Raw genomic sequence first — 13,490 nt, 5'->3', positions numbered from 1 at the left:
GCAGTGTCATGATTGGTTGGCTAACCTGGTATAGTAACTTCACTTGCCACTGGCAAGACATTTACTGGATTGATCAAGCACTCACATCATCTCGTGTGCTGTCACCATTGGATGAACGAACAAGGAGATTTTCCAGAGGGTGTGGGATTCAATCTACTCTCTGCAGCCTCTCGAGTCTATCGTAACACCGCTTAGGTTGCAAAGGCCCATCTGAACGCATGGATGTAAAGGCAACGCCTTGCGGGCAAATCATTTGCTTTGACTCATTATAACCTTGAGGTATTCCATTTTGGATTCGCGGGTTCACAAGCTATCTGGAACCCGATCCCAGCTATGAAAGCGGTCAAGGTCTGAAAGTTCCTCGAAGTGAATAATTGGACTCATCTCACTCACGCTATTCGTGACAATGGACTAGGACTTTTCGAGCTTCCACGTAGCATAGTCAACGGGCTCACTGCAAACTCACTCACTGAGACCGTCCACGAGTTTGAGACAGCCTGACATTGTCGTCTCCATCGTTGATTTTGTTGGAGCAGCCATTCATATTGTGGCATGAGGGATGTGTTATTGATAAGCGTATTGAGCGCCTCTGTTGAATGCACATCGAGGATTATGCGTTACATAATGAACCCGATCAATGCCAATACAACGGATATAGGCTATATATTGGAAATATTCCCAGACACGAACACAAGAAAAAGTTATGTTCATACGATCCAAGGTCCCTTCGATCAAGAAAGATGCTACCCGCGTCCCCGCGGTGGGTACGGGTGAGAAGATCTTTGCAGTTTAGAAAATAACGCTTAATGTTGCGGCAATCCACCATCAATCAAAGAAGATACCGCCGTCGATCGTTATCTGTCCATGGATCATATCACATTGCGTCCCTCAGTACGAGTGAGAAGATGCTTACCGTTTGGCCTGCGGAGCAACGCAATACATCCATCAGTTACGAGCTTATGAAACCCAGGCCATATACCATATACACGCCTGTGATGAAACGTGCTTCCGGGTTTACCAGAAATGAAACAAGGCTCGAAACGTCCTGGGTAGTTCCGAGGTCGCCTACTGATGACAGCCGTTTGAACTCAAGTGTCAAAAAATGTCAAAATCAGCATCTCATACACATTCGTGGAAAGGGTCACCTCGTCGTAAAGTCGTTATAATCAGTTAATCCAGCCAACCCATCAACTACGCGGGGTAAAAGTTACCATCCTATATTAAAGCACAATTCTCGAAACTTACGCATTGCCGATTGAATTGTTCCTGGCGCATATGCATTCACTGTAATTCCGTTGCGACCAAGTTCAATGGCTTACAAGTAACGTTACTAGGGTCGGGTGCTTGTGAGACTAAGTGCACTGTACCTGTGGATTGCGTTAGCCCTCGGATAGCAAACTTGGATGCGCAGTAAGCGCTGAGTGAAGCATGCCCTGAAAAGATATGTCACCATGGCATACACAAAGGAACAGCCGCATATGTGGACTTGCCTTTCTTTCCTGCAAGGGAGCTTGCGCCGATAATTCGCCCACCCTCACCTTGAGCTATCATCTGTTGCGCTGCATATTTATAGCTGTAGAAGGTGCCTTTGACGTTGACTGAAAGCACAGACTCAAAGTCATCGGATGTCGCCTTGCAGGATTTTAGTATGTTGCGGCAGTAGGTCGACTGCAACTAACTTTCTAAAAGTGGTTTTGATTTGCAAATGCCTGCGTTTGCAACAAACTATGATGAGATGAGTCTGGCAGTGAACCTGTTGTAAACAACTCACAACATTCAGCCTGCCAAACTCTTTAGCTGTACTCTCAACCAGTCCTTTGACATCCTCCTCTACGCTGACATTCTCAAGGACAATTAGCACTCTGCGCTCCAGGAATTCGGCAACGATTTCCTTCTTGACCTCCTCCGAATTCTCTTTGTTGCTTTCCAAATCGTTGATCGCGACGTCATAGCCATCTCCTGCAAGGCGTATTGCGATGCTGCGTCCGATTCCTTGCGCGGATTCAGTGATGATTGCGACACCTTTGGAGTTAGATTGTGTGGACGTCATTCTTTTACCCGGTATGTAGCGAAATGCTGTTTTCTTAGTATTCTCTCATGGGGCACGGGACCTTGTGTACTCAGGCAGCCTAGCAGGGGCCGCCACTAATGCCGACGCCTCAATCTGTCGAAAATATAAATATGGCTACCCACCTGACCATCAGTGCATAAGCATCTAGACATTGTTTCATTGCACCAGAAGGTTCAAACGTTCACGAATGTGCCTAATTCTCTTTCTGCCCATTGTTCACGTTACAATTCCACGCCAATATCGCATTTAACGCTGAGCTGTATAGCACCTATTAATGCTAAGGATTTTTTGTAAGGCTATCTTCCAATCGAAACAAAAGTGACTCTTCCAATCCGTCAGGTTTTGTTATCGCCTTATCCGCCCCGGCATCTTCATATCCGGCAAGACCGATGTGGACTCATATTGCGATGCGCTAGGAGCTTGTGACGTTTCCCAGACCAGGAAGCCTGGGCACATGATTCGGCTGAAACTTCTACCAGGGCGGGGTTGAGTTGTGCGCGAGGTCACGTCCAAAGACGTTTGGCTCTAATATTGCTAGAAACCATCGACAGGCGACAGAACCTAGCAGCAGAACGGTAATCCATGCTTTGCTGCACCCTTGCCATGATGTCCTATCCTGTAGCGGAGTACATGGCTCCGATTTGGCGTTAGTAGGTCCTCCCTTAGTCTCCGGGTCGGAACCAGACGTCATGGACCTCACGTCAGAGTTCCTCAGAGCTTGGAGAGAGAGAGCTCAATAGAGGACGTGTACAGCATGCACATGTCATAATAAAGGGGCTTGCATTGCGCCACCGACGCAGCCACCTGATTTTGAGATATTCACGTTCGTATACCGCACACCTCATGAATTACAACAACAACGAAAAGGGCTAGCACTGTGTCACCGATTGACAGTAACCCGATTTCGAAGAAAATATCCACGTTCGTACACCGTACATGCCATCATTGAGTTGTAACAGCGAAACAGGTTAGTATTGTCAAGAGCAGCTAATAGCGTCCGCCTGACCACCCGGACACGACGACAAGTGACATATATAAATCACAGACACTTTGCAGTATCTGACTCCTTTTCCCCCTTATGTCAATCCTACTTAAGACGTCGAATATCTGTCAACGCACCTCAGTCTCTTTACCCATGACTGAGGTGTGTATTGTTAGTTCTCCCTTTGCTATAATGTCGTACTCACTACATGTACTATAGGCTCGTGTCTAGGTTCGTAGTGGTACATTAATATCAGTCTCTTTACCCATGACTGAGGCTCGTGTCTAGCTCTCACCTTTAACAGGTTATGAGCCCTGCCTAAAGGATAGCGGCACTATCTTACATCTCTCGAATGTTCGTTCCCCATTGCAGTTCCTGGTTGGTTCAGACCAATATCGAAGCTGTCACCTCCCATTGACCATATATCATCTCTCATATTACCATGACATCATCTTCGGACTCTCTGCTGAAAAAAGAAAAATACCCGCATGAGAAGCTTACCCTCGACGGTTCTAACTACTCTCAATGGGCTACTGGCTTCAAAATGTGGGCCGGTGGGCTTGGGCTATGGCCATTCATCAGTGGAGATGAGAAGATGCCATCACCACCTGCCCAGCTCACTGACGCAGACCAGAACATTCTTCGGAAGGAGAAACATGACGAGTGCGTGAAGCTGTACAAGCAGCGCCGGTTACTTGCCCTCAGTGCATTGTCCACAGCCATAGACACCCAGGACTTTGTATACCTTCATGACACGGAGGATCCAAATAAAGGGTGGGTGGTGCTGACCAGGAAGTATCTGCCTCAAAAGGCAATCCTGTTCAACCAGTACCTTGATCGACTCTTCACCATTCCAAAGGCACACGACAGCAACTCCATTGCTGAGATGCTTCAGAGTCTTGTTTTGCTGAGGTCCAACCTCACAGCTCTCTCTGCCAATCCCCCGGCAGCTGCTACAACAGCGTCCACAACCAGTACCACAGCTACTCCAACTTTGGCCGAGTACAAGGTTCCTGACACTATCTTCATCCATATCCTACTCTGTGCACTTCCAGACTACTATTGTTACGAATGATGTGAGTTCACAACTGGAACTTGGATAGGGGCTCTTGCTAAGCCTGCTGAGACCAGCAAGCATTTCAATAGCAAGAGTTCACAGCAATAGCTTCGCCGACTAGACGAAGGTATTATCAATGATTAGGATGGCGTGTCTCTAATCGTGCTTCACAGCTAGCAAGACTATTGAGCGACGAGCTCAACAGAGATTTAGATGAGAAGTGGAAGCTTGCTTAAGGCTTCTAGCAGATAGGCAGGTAGAACCAAGTAGATTCAAGTTAGAGAATACAAGCAATACCCTACTGGTATATATAGGTAGGAAGTGGTTGAGGGCAGGACTGCTGGATTAGTGGTAAGGGTAAAGGGGACGAGCCAGAACGAGTCATATGTGAGATAGCACCGGTTGGGCGGTAAGGGTAAAGGGGAGAGTGAGTCAGAGATAAGTACTGGTCAGGCGGTACGGGCATAGGGTTTGTGAGTCAGGGGAATGAGACAATGGTAACAGTAAAACGTGCTCAGCGATCTAGAAGAGCTGTGCGCTTGAAGTGAAATGACGTAGTAAGTACAAAGTAAGGCAAAAGGAAAGGAAAAATGAATAGGGGTCTAACGCGACCCGATGTTCTTGTAACATTACCCCCGTTGTGGGTAATACAACAAAGGTGACTGCAAGTCAGATGACAAGCAAACACTCTCTATGTTGGGTCTTGATATGCCGTGCGATATGTTCGACCCTTAAGGGAAGCAAAGAAAGCAAGGATCCACGAAATGATGCTGATCAACCCTGATCAAAGGCGACAAAAGGGGGATGTAAGCGCGAGAAACGCGCTCAAGGCGCGCGCGGGAAAGTGAAACGCGAAAAATGCGCGAAGCGCGGGAAGGAAGGCGAAGAAATGCGCAGAGAACTGGAATGGTAGTGCAAGCAGTGCACAAGTGTAGAGAGACGATAATATGGTGAAAAGCGTGGATATAGATGGATACTGATACTGCCACTAGCTTTAGACTGATGCTAGGGCCTTAAGACGACGACGGACGCATGCATTGCATGGAACTAACTGCCAAGTACATGGTGGTAGAAAGATGTGGTAGGAAGCTCTGATGGTTCGAAGCTAAGGTGTAAAACGAACATGAAAGTATGTAAGTTCTACCTAAGCGCTCTCCCAGGGCTCGGAGCCGAATAGGGAGCGCTCTAAGTATGTAAGTGAGGTAAAGTGATGTAAAGTAAGGGTGCATAACGAAATACAAAGTGTAATAGGCTAAATATGGTCTGATAATGAAAAGGGACACACCTAGGAACTGGTTGGGCGATGGATGGATGCTCCTGGATGATGCGCGATGGAGTGCGCTTAAGTGCGAGAAACGCGCTAAGCGCGCGCGCGGGAACGCGAAACGCGAAAGTGTGAGAAAGTGTTGCACCTATGGCGCGTTTTGCAGGAGAGCTGTGCATTGTATGCGCAATGACTGGAGACATAGCAGAAGTTGTGTATGGAGTAGGGCGACAAGTGCGAGAGAAATGCGCTAAGCGCGCGCGGGAATGCTGCGTGTTGTGTGGGAATGTAGCGCGCCTATGGCGCATTTCGCGGGAAAGCTGCGCGTTATGTGTAAAACAACTAGAGACATGATAGAAGTCGAATATAGCTGATGGTGCAAGTTGTGCATTGAAGTGCGCCGTATCCTTCCTCTGCTAGCACATCATCATCCAGCTCCTCTCCTTCATCAGCTATGACTCTATCCTCGTCATCACCTTCTTCTTCGTCACTCTCGCTGTCACCATTGTCGTCCTCGATATCCTCCTGCTCCTCCTCTGCATCTGCGTCTGATACGCCGTCAGCGATTTCTTCAAGTGGATCACCCTCTTCCTCTTCTTCGGCTCCATGTCCCTCGTGTTGGAGAATGTCGTCCCAGTCCCTGGTAGCTTTGTGACCAATTCCCCCACCTCGGAACCTCATGAACATGTCTCGATCGACAAAACTGTGTATTTAGCGTAAATATGTCAGCCTCGGTAGCAAGAATAAACAAAATTAATTGCGCACATGTTCATATATTGAAAACGGCAGTCAGACTCAGGATCTTGAGGGTCTGAGCGATGTTGAAAACTGGGAATCAAGTGCACTCCACGAATGACGGAATCTGGATCTAAAAATCCATAGGCATCAGGGCTGTCCTCGTCAAAGAATTCGAGGCGTTGAAGTCTTTTCACAGCCCATCCTGCAGCTGAACCATCCCATTGGAACCATCGGACAAATAAGAAGTCCATGCGCGTTGGACATGAGTATGTTTGTGTGTTGTCCTGACAGTATTCCACATTGACATGGCAGATTCCAATCACACGAGCGTACCAGTAGGGGTGAATCTTCTCATCTTCATGGGAGAGGACCATAATATCAGCACGCGTACGGGGATTGACGGTGTCTTGTTCACGTTGGAGATCGTAGGTCGTATAGTTGACGCGCAAAATGCTATGATGGTATATCTTGTTGTCAGTGAACAGGACTAAGGTGCGGTCAGCATCAGAAAACTCGTGTTCATCTCCGTCATATGCAAGGTTGCGAAGTTGAGTGAGCAGATGGTCTTTGAGTCGTGGAATAAAGTCCTGATAAAATAATCAAATTGTGAATATAAATATCAAAAAGAAGCTTACCTCGATAGCAGCATTACACAAGTCTCCAGTATCCCTGCGTTCGATTAACCAAGAAGTGATGTCATCATTCATCTGAGCATATTTGGAAATGAAGTAATGAGCCAAGGGAGACATCCGTGCACGCTGTGGTCTTGGATTGCGCTTTGCTGCAAGCGCAGCAATCACCTTCTCAATGAGCCGTTCTTGAGCTTCTTGAGAGGTGATGCTGAGGAGCATCTGATCTTTCTTCTTGCCTGTGCGGGGGGTACCGGCACTTGGATCGACGATGTTCGAGTTCTCCCTATAGAATATTAGATATAGTATGCATAACATGACAAAAAGATCACTTACCGGTTGTGTTGAGTAGCTATCTGAAGTACCAACTCGCCGAATAGTATTTGGGTAGTCAGCGAGCGCATGGTATTTGTAGGTGAAAAGATTTAAGGTTTTCACCTTTGGGTTTGGGTTAGACTTGCCTTTCTGCAATGTGTTTGCAGATGCCGCTTGTTTTGATGCTAATGCAGCCTCACGGCGTCCGCGTGCAGCATACTCATTTGGAAGTTCGGTTGTGTGGTAGTATGCGCAAATAGTGCGTTGAAACTTGCGAACTGATTGTCTGAGAATGACAGTAATCGAGTCAAAAAATGCAAGGGTGTTGTCAGTATGTAGGGTTAGATATGAACATAAGACTTACTATTGAGACACGTACTTTTCAGGGTAGTCAGCTGAGTAAGTGAAGAAGCGGGGGAAAACACGTCGAGTGATCCCATCACCGCATCGAATTACAATACCATTTTTGTAGGCGTCCATAAATTCTTCATCCAGTAGAAGCGCCCATATGGCCTGCATGAGTTCGCACTTACAGTGAGTATATATGTCACTGGATGACGCCTCGCCAAAAAGACGGCCATAATGGTCTTGGAAGTCATCAGGAAGCTTAATAGATGATAATTAGTACAATCAACTTGATAGATCGCGAACAGGACTTACATTTGGAATATATGCCACATGATGACAAGCAGACGCTGTCGGCTTACCTCGTGTGTACTTCAATTGATTTCCAAAACAGAGATAAAAGGGCCAGAGAGATGCATCTCCGAAACTGGCAAGATGAGTACTGTCAGACCACATCATCAGTGAGGCCACGACTCGCTCGAGATTATCGCCTGGATCTCGGGGAAGCGCGTTGATCTCCTCGTAGGCTTCCAGAAAAGAAGGTGAGGAATATGCCTCACTATATACATTCATGGTGTGACCTTCGGAGATCTCCCATCGCTGACGGAAAGGCATTAAGTGAAAGGTTGACATGATACTGTCCTCAAAGACAGATCTAACAACGTCAGTGAGGGAGCAGTGATGAACGCCCATAATCTCCATTTCTGGAGCAGCTTCTTCTGATGCAAATTTCACCTTTTCTTTGGGTAGGCGTATTTTTACCGAAGAGCAGCGCCAGCCATTTTCCATGCGGAACAGATTAGATCTGTCCTTGAGATACTCCTTCAAGAGCCTCTTCTCATGCACGTCATCAAAAACTCTCATGTCTTCCCTCTTGTATTCATCATCATCGAGAAACACCCTTGTGAGTCGTTTCATTTCAACGCTTGATTTGGAGTTGGCTCCGGAATACTGCCAGCACATCAGAAGACCTGCAGTCGGGCTACTAAACGGCGAGAATATATCTTCAGGTCGGATGTCTTGGGAGGGAAGTCCAGGAATGATCTGGGATCTCTCCAGATGGGGGTTGCGCTGTGTTTCAAACGTCAGGGCATCAGTGATTGCATCAAGGCCTTCGTTTGCGATGGGTATGAGAGTGGGTCGTTGCGCATAGACGCGAAAAAGACCCAGTGCATCCAGTGCAGTCTGGTAGGGTACAAGCATGGGCTGGTGGTTGGGGAGATTGTCGATGACTCGGTGTGGGTATCACAACCTGGCAGGCACATATAAGAAAAGTGCTCAGCCAGTATAAGTGAGTCTCAGCTCTGCCTAGCTGCTATACTCGCAGAATGCAAGAATGTTCGACCCTAAAGGGGAAGCAAGGAAAGCAAGGATCCACGGAATGATGCTGAACAACCCTGGTGAATGGCGGTGAAATGCACTGAAGGCGCACGCGGGAAAGCGAAGTGCGAAGGTGCGCGGAGCGTGGGAAGGTAGTGCAAGCGGTGCACAAGTGTAGAAGATGGATACTGAGACTGATAAGAGGAAAAGCGCAGATCTAGATGGATACTGACAGTGCCACTAGCTATAGACTGATGCTAGGGCCTCAAGATGATGAAGGACACATGCATTGCATGGAACTAACTGATGATAGATACTGAGTGGTAGTAAGATGGTGGTATGAAGCTAAGGTGGAATAGTTTGGGGTGTAAAACGAACATGAGAGTATGTAAGTTCTACCTAAGCGCTCTCCCAGGGCTCGGAGCCGAATAGGGAGCGCTCTAAGTATGTAAGTGAGGTAAAGTGATGTAAAGTAAGGGTCCATAACGAAATGGGAAGTGTAATATGCTAAATATGGTCAGATAATGAAAGGGACATACCGAGGGACTGGTCAGACGATGGATGGATGCTCCTGGATGATGTGCGACGCAGTGCGCTTAAGCGCAAGAAAGCGCGCACGCGGGAATGCTGCGCATTGTGCGGGAAAGTATCGCGCCTATGGCGCATTTCGCGTGAAAGTGGTGCGCTCTATAGGGAAGTCATAGTGGATGATGGTGCGAGTTGTGCCATGAAGGCCAGATGTCAGAATTCGTAAAATGAGCCCATATGTGCCTGCAGGAACGCGAGTCTCTACATCGGTTAGGAGGGCTATTTGGAGTGGGAGGTATATGCGGGAGATTGGTAGGTCCAGCTGGCAGAAAATCCGCATAGCGAGCAGGCAAGTGGATTCGTCGGCCAGAACGGGCAGACGTGATAGCAGGCGCATCAGGGACAGGTGGGATTGGGAGCTCCGGTTCAGGAATGATGGTGTTAGAAGGTCCTGCAATGTTTTCATCCTTGTTGTAATATTAGACCGGCCAGGCATAAATATCAAAAGACATACCTCATGTGCATCATGATCAAGCCATTGATTGTTGTCGACAACATCGACATCCATCTGGTCAGTGGGACTCAGAGATGACCTACGAGCATTACGGCTTGTGTCTCTATGGCCTTGTGGTGAGGCAGACTCGTCATGAGCACGTTTCCTCTTATTTTTCCGCCGCATTTGCTTCTCCAGGCAGCGCTGCTGTTTATAGACATCAGCGTCAAGGCTTTTGCTGGCGTCACACCGAGCCTCGTGGTTACTGAGGCTTTTCTGGGTCGGGAAAGCCTTTGAACAGCCAAGGCAGGTAAGGTCGTCCATGGGATGCAGACTCAAGCATAGTAGAAAGTAGAAAGAAAACTTGAGGATTTATATTGCAGCATATCGACAACATGTATCATAGTAAATTGAAAGATTTAGTGGAGACAGGTAGATCTGCAATGAACGCACCTTCCAGGCAAATGCTGCGACTCTTCGGATTAATTAGTACAACTCCTTGCCTACAACGGTATCAATGCGTACCTGTACCCAACTTGAATCCACAGGTAAATGATCCCCAGATGGTATGGGTCACCTCTATCTTGGTGTGGTGCTTGAGTGACGTAGATGTATCATAGTGAGCATTGCCGCTAGAATGAGAATAAGAGGAGGTGCAAGGTCACCAAATGGTACAGGTCACCTGCAGGTGAGGCCTATATATCAATACAACATCTGAGAAACAAATGAGATAGTAGTTAGGACTTCCGTACCTTTGATGCAGCACTTGAGCGTATCATAGTGAGCATAGCCCTGAACTCCAGCATGCTTTTGATGCTGCTAGCCTGAGAATGACAATAACAATGAGGTAAAGAAAGATGGGTCTGACAGCGTGAAGATAGGTTTTGTACATCTGAATTGCACTGGTCAAAGCGCACCGCATTTACTGGTCATAGTGCACATTGAGAGAACTTGGTCGCCAAGATGAGAGAACTTGCCAAATAGAAACATACATTCCTATCTGAGATTGAAATCCCCATTCAGGGCGTGCCTTGAACTCGAAACTCTATCTCAAGTCCTACTACTACCATTACATTCCAACTATGCCGCACAAACGTCCCAGATCCCCCTATTCGTCGGAAAGTGATGTTAGTAGTGACTCGTCAATTTCGTCCATGGAGCGAACATATGTTCGCCCTAAGAAGTCCAAAAAATGTGGATGCTCAAGGAGATCTGCGACAGCAGGTCCTGATAAAGGTGATCGAAAAGAAAAGTAAGTTCAAATTCCTTACACCAAGATACTATAGACCACTGATGTTGACCAGGAAAGCCAAGACATCTAAGGAGAACGATGACTCGGATCCCAACCAAGTTGCAGAAGAGTTCCTTGCTGCAGCGCGTGCTATAGCACGTTGTGTCGATCTGTTTTGCAACGTGGAGAAACTCTTAAGGGTGGGTTTCCTCCTGCAGCAAGAACAGGCTGCAGAGAACGGAGAACTTGAAGAGCCTGAGGCCGAGCGTGAGTCCCGCAGAAAAAGGCTTGCTACTCTGTAAGTCCCGCTTTTGTTTCTTTTTCATCCTACACTCAGATCTACTGTTCTTTTTAGTTCAACCAACATCCTCGATCGGTACAAGTGCAACTATCAGCAGTTACTTCATTTGGCTCCGGGACTCCGACCACTTATTGCTGATCACCCCAAGTCTAAGCAGCTCACTCAGATTGCACGGAAGGTGAGTATATGCTACTTAGGTGCGCATATATGCACATATACTGTGTACTGATATACTATTTAGATGAACGCTGTTATCAGCGGAACACGTTCGGACGACGCCACTCGCCTAAAGGTTGAAATCGGTCACTATGCGGCTCCTGAACCCTTAGTGGAAGCCCTGAAACCGACTATCTACAATGGTGGCTCACTGTCCAGGGCGCATATGGGCATCAACCACCCGGTGCTAGCTTCATTCCTCTGTCCGATATCGGGGCTTGAAGATTTCAAGAAGGATCCTGCACAGTAAGTACTCTGTTAGTTCTATATTCAATAATGTTGTGCGTCTTAGGGCTCGCAAGTGGATGGAAATTGGACGGATTTGCATGACTTCGATCAACTTTCCGGTGTTTCTGTGGGCCGGAAAGCCACCTGCCAGTAACTACAACGAGGACGCCATGCATGAGGGCCTATTCCAGGGGTATTTCGTCGAGCGCGTGAGTGTTTAGTTGACTATATCTATTGTTATCTCACTAACGAATCTCTAGATAATGTGTCATATTTTTACCGGACCATCTACTGCATTAGGTGATGACTCGCGTGCTACACGTTTGTGCAATGCATCCCTGCACGACATGACTACTGTCGAAGCAGAGCATATAGCATATGCTTGCGTTCAGGTGAGTTTTATTTTTATTCATGTACTTAATACATCTGACTCATACTACTACTAGGCACGCTTCGCCATCAGCAACAAAAACAAATGGGCCGAAGCCGACGGCGAATTCCAACAATCGAGCATTTTACTACAATATCATCGACTTCATTCGCGAGTGCGAGGATAGAGATTGGGCGGAGGGGCTTCTCAAATGGTGGAACAGGTATGATTTTATTTTCTTTCATAATACTTAATTGATTACTTTGGCCTTAAGGGCATTATTCAAGAATGAAAACGGACGCGAAGGTGGAACAACCATAACCGACGACAACGGACCAGGGAACGCGGCTGGCTCTTCCTCGGCTTCTGGGTCAATCAACGGCCTAGCCAAGATGCGAGCACAGATGGCTGCTCGTGTCAGTGCTGCCAAAGGACCTGCAGGACCCGGACCCACTCCGACTCACCCAACACCGCCTCAAAGTTCTATAACCCCAGAACCAGAACTTCCCCCGCCACCAATCGTTCGATCTCCTGTCATCCCGGATCCCGAACTTCGCCCACCGCCAATCGTTCGATCTCCAAGGCCCAGGCCCCTGCAGAATGCCCCCAGCCCGTCAAAGTCACTTGCACCGAGCGAGTTGACACCAGACGAGGTTCTCTCAGAACACGGCGACGACTTGCTTGACCCGGTGGACGTCAGTACTACCATCAAACCAAGGAAGAAGAAAGCGCCGAAGACCAAGCGGGCTACTGGTAAAACTGCTAAGCGTCGCATGACCGTGACAGAGGAATCCGACGACGACTCGGAGGACGAGGAACTGCCAGTGGCCAAGTCAACCAAGAGTCGCGGTAAACATGTGGCCCGCAGGAAATAGATGGTATCGGTATGTTCATTTTGCCTTATACTCACTATGTCGTCACTCGGTTTTCTTTGATCGGTATTAGTTCATCGCTCGTTAGGACTCCATCGCTTTGTGGACTTGGCAGCCACTCCTCGATTCGCCGCAATTCAAATTGGACTCGGACTTTACCTCGTTGCACTGTTTTTTCTCGCTCTGGGACTCTCACTGTCGTGCTCTCGTCGTTACCTCTGTCACCTCAGGACATTGCTTTCCATACTGTCTCAGGATTCTCTCGTTCAGTCATGTCCTGCTAGTGCGCCAAGTTCCTTACATTGCAGTGCTTTACAATACTTTGTACTCTCATCATGACAATCAATATCTGGCTTTAACTGAATATCTCTGTGTGATTTGCAATGTCTTGAATAACTTAATTGAGATAGTAATATATTTGCCAAGAACACGTCGTACACGCTCCGTCCATTGGAAATTTCAGGTTCCAAGTCTGCTCAGACATACTAGACCCTAACCCTGACATTGTTGACAGCGTTGACACCGCAGAT

General features: G+C 47.5%; 5 protein-coding genes across 5 annotated transcripts; 1 reads left to right on the top strand and 4 right to left on the bottom strand.

Annotated features, from left to right (window-relative positions):
• Window positions 1-1,207: 1,207 nt before the first annotated feature.
• On the bottom strand, window positions 1,208-2,050 carry DFJ58DRAFT_659480 (uncharacterized protein; the record flags this gene model as incomplete). The annotated part of the gene is made up of 4 exons (XM_041382090.1): window positions 1,208-1,314; window positions 1,368-1,417; window positions 1,451-1,632; window positions 1,727-2,050. The coding sequence occupies 4 exons, from the start codon at window positions 2,048-2,050 to the stop codon at window positions 1,208-1,210; spliced, it is 663 nt and encodes a 220-aa protein (XP_041244599.1).
• A 3,666-nt stretch (window positions 2,051-5,716) lies between these two features.
• DFJ58DRAFT_840899 (uncharacterized protein) lies at window positions 5,717-7,637 on the bottom strand (the record flags this gene model as incomplete). Its single annotated transcript, XM_041392651.1, has 6 exons — window positions 5,717-6,077; window positions 6,140-6,699; window positions 6,748-7,027; window positions 7,078-7,097; window positions 7,180-7,326; window positions 7,590-7,637. 6 exons carry the CDS (start codon window positions 7,635-7,637, stop codon window positions 5,717-5,719), a joined length of 1,416 nt encoding a protein of 471 aa, XP_041244598.1.
• A 49-nt stretch (window positions 7,638-7,686) lies between these two features.
• DFJ58DRAFT_659505 (uncharacterized protein) lies at window positions 7,687-8,364 on the bottom strand (the record flags this gene model as incomplete). Its single annotated transcript, XM_041382092.1, has 1 exon — window positions 7,687-8,364. The coding sequence occupies one exon, from the start codon at window positions 8,362-8,364 to the stop codon at window positions 7,687-7,689; it is 678 nt and encodes a 225-aa protein (XP_041244597.1).
• Window positions 8,365-9,419: 1,055 nt separating this feature from the next.
• On the bottom strand, window positions 9,420-10,066 carry DFJ58DRAFT_727222 (uncharacterized protein; the record flags this gene model as incomplete). Its single annotated transcript, XM_041385448.1, has 2 exons — window positions 9,420-9,716; window positions 9,764-10,066. The coding sequence occupies 2 exons, from the start codon at window positions 10,064-10,066 to the stop codon at window positions 9,420-9,422; spliced, it is 600 nt and encodes a 199-aa protein (XP_041244596.1).
• Window positions 10,067-10,896: 830 nt separating this feature from the next.
• DFJ58DRAFT_727221 (uncharacterized protein) lies at window positions 10,897-12,963 on the top strand (the record flags this gene model as incomplete). The annotated part of the gene is made up of 8 exons (XM_041385447.1): window positions 10,897-10,994; window positions 11,047-11,271; window positions 11,329-11,452; window positions 11,516-11,736; window positions 11,783-11,927; window positions 11,979-12,110; window positions 12,205-12,311; window positions 12,363-12,963. 8 exons carry the CDS (start codon window positions 10,897-10,899, stop codon window positions 12,961-12,963), a joined length of 1,653 nt encoding a protein of 550 aa, XP_041244595.1.
• Window positions 12,964-13,490: the final 527 nt, after the last annotated feature.

The sequence above is a fragment of the Suillus subalutaceus genome (assembly GCF_016647625.1).
Source record: "Suillus subalutaceus strain FC151 chromosome Unknown DFJ58scaffold_44, whole genome shotgun sequence".
In the NCBI taxonomy this organism is placed as follows: domain Eukaryota; kingdom Fungi; phylum Basidiomycota; class Agaricomycetes; order Boletales; family Suillaceae; genus Suillus; species Suillus subalutaceus.
The sequence above is the reverse complement of the archived record's forward strand: the minus strand, read 5'-3'. Positions and strand labels throughout refer to the sequence as shown.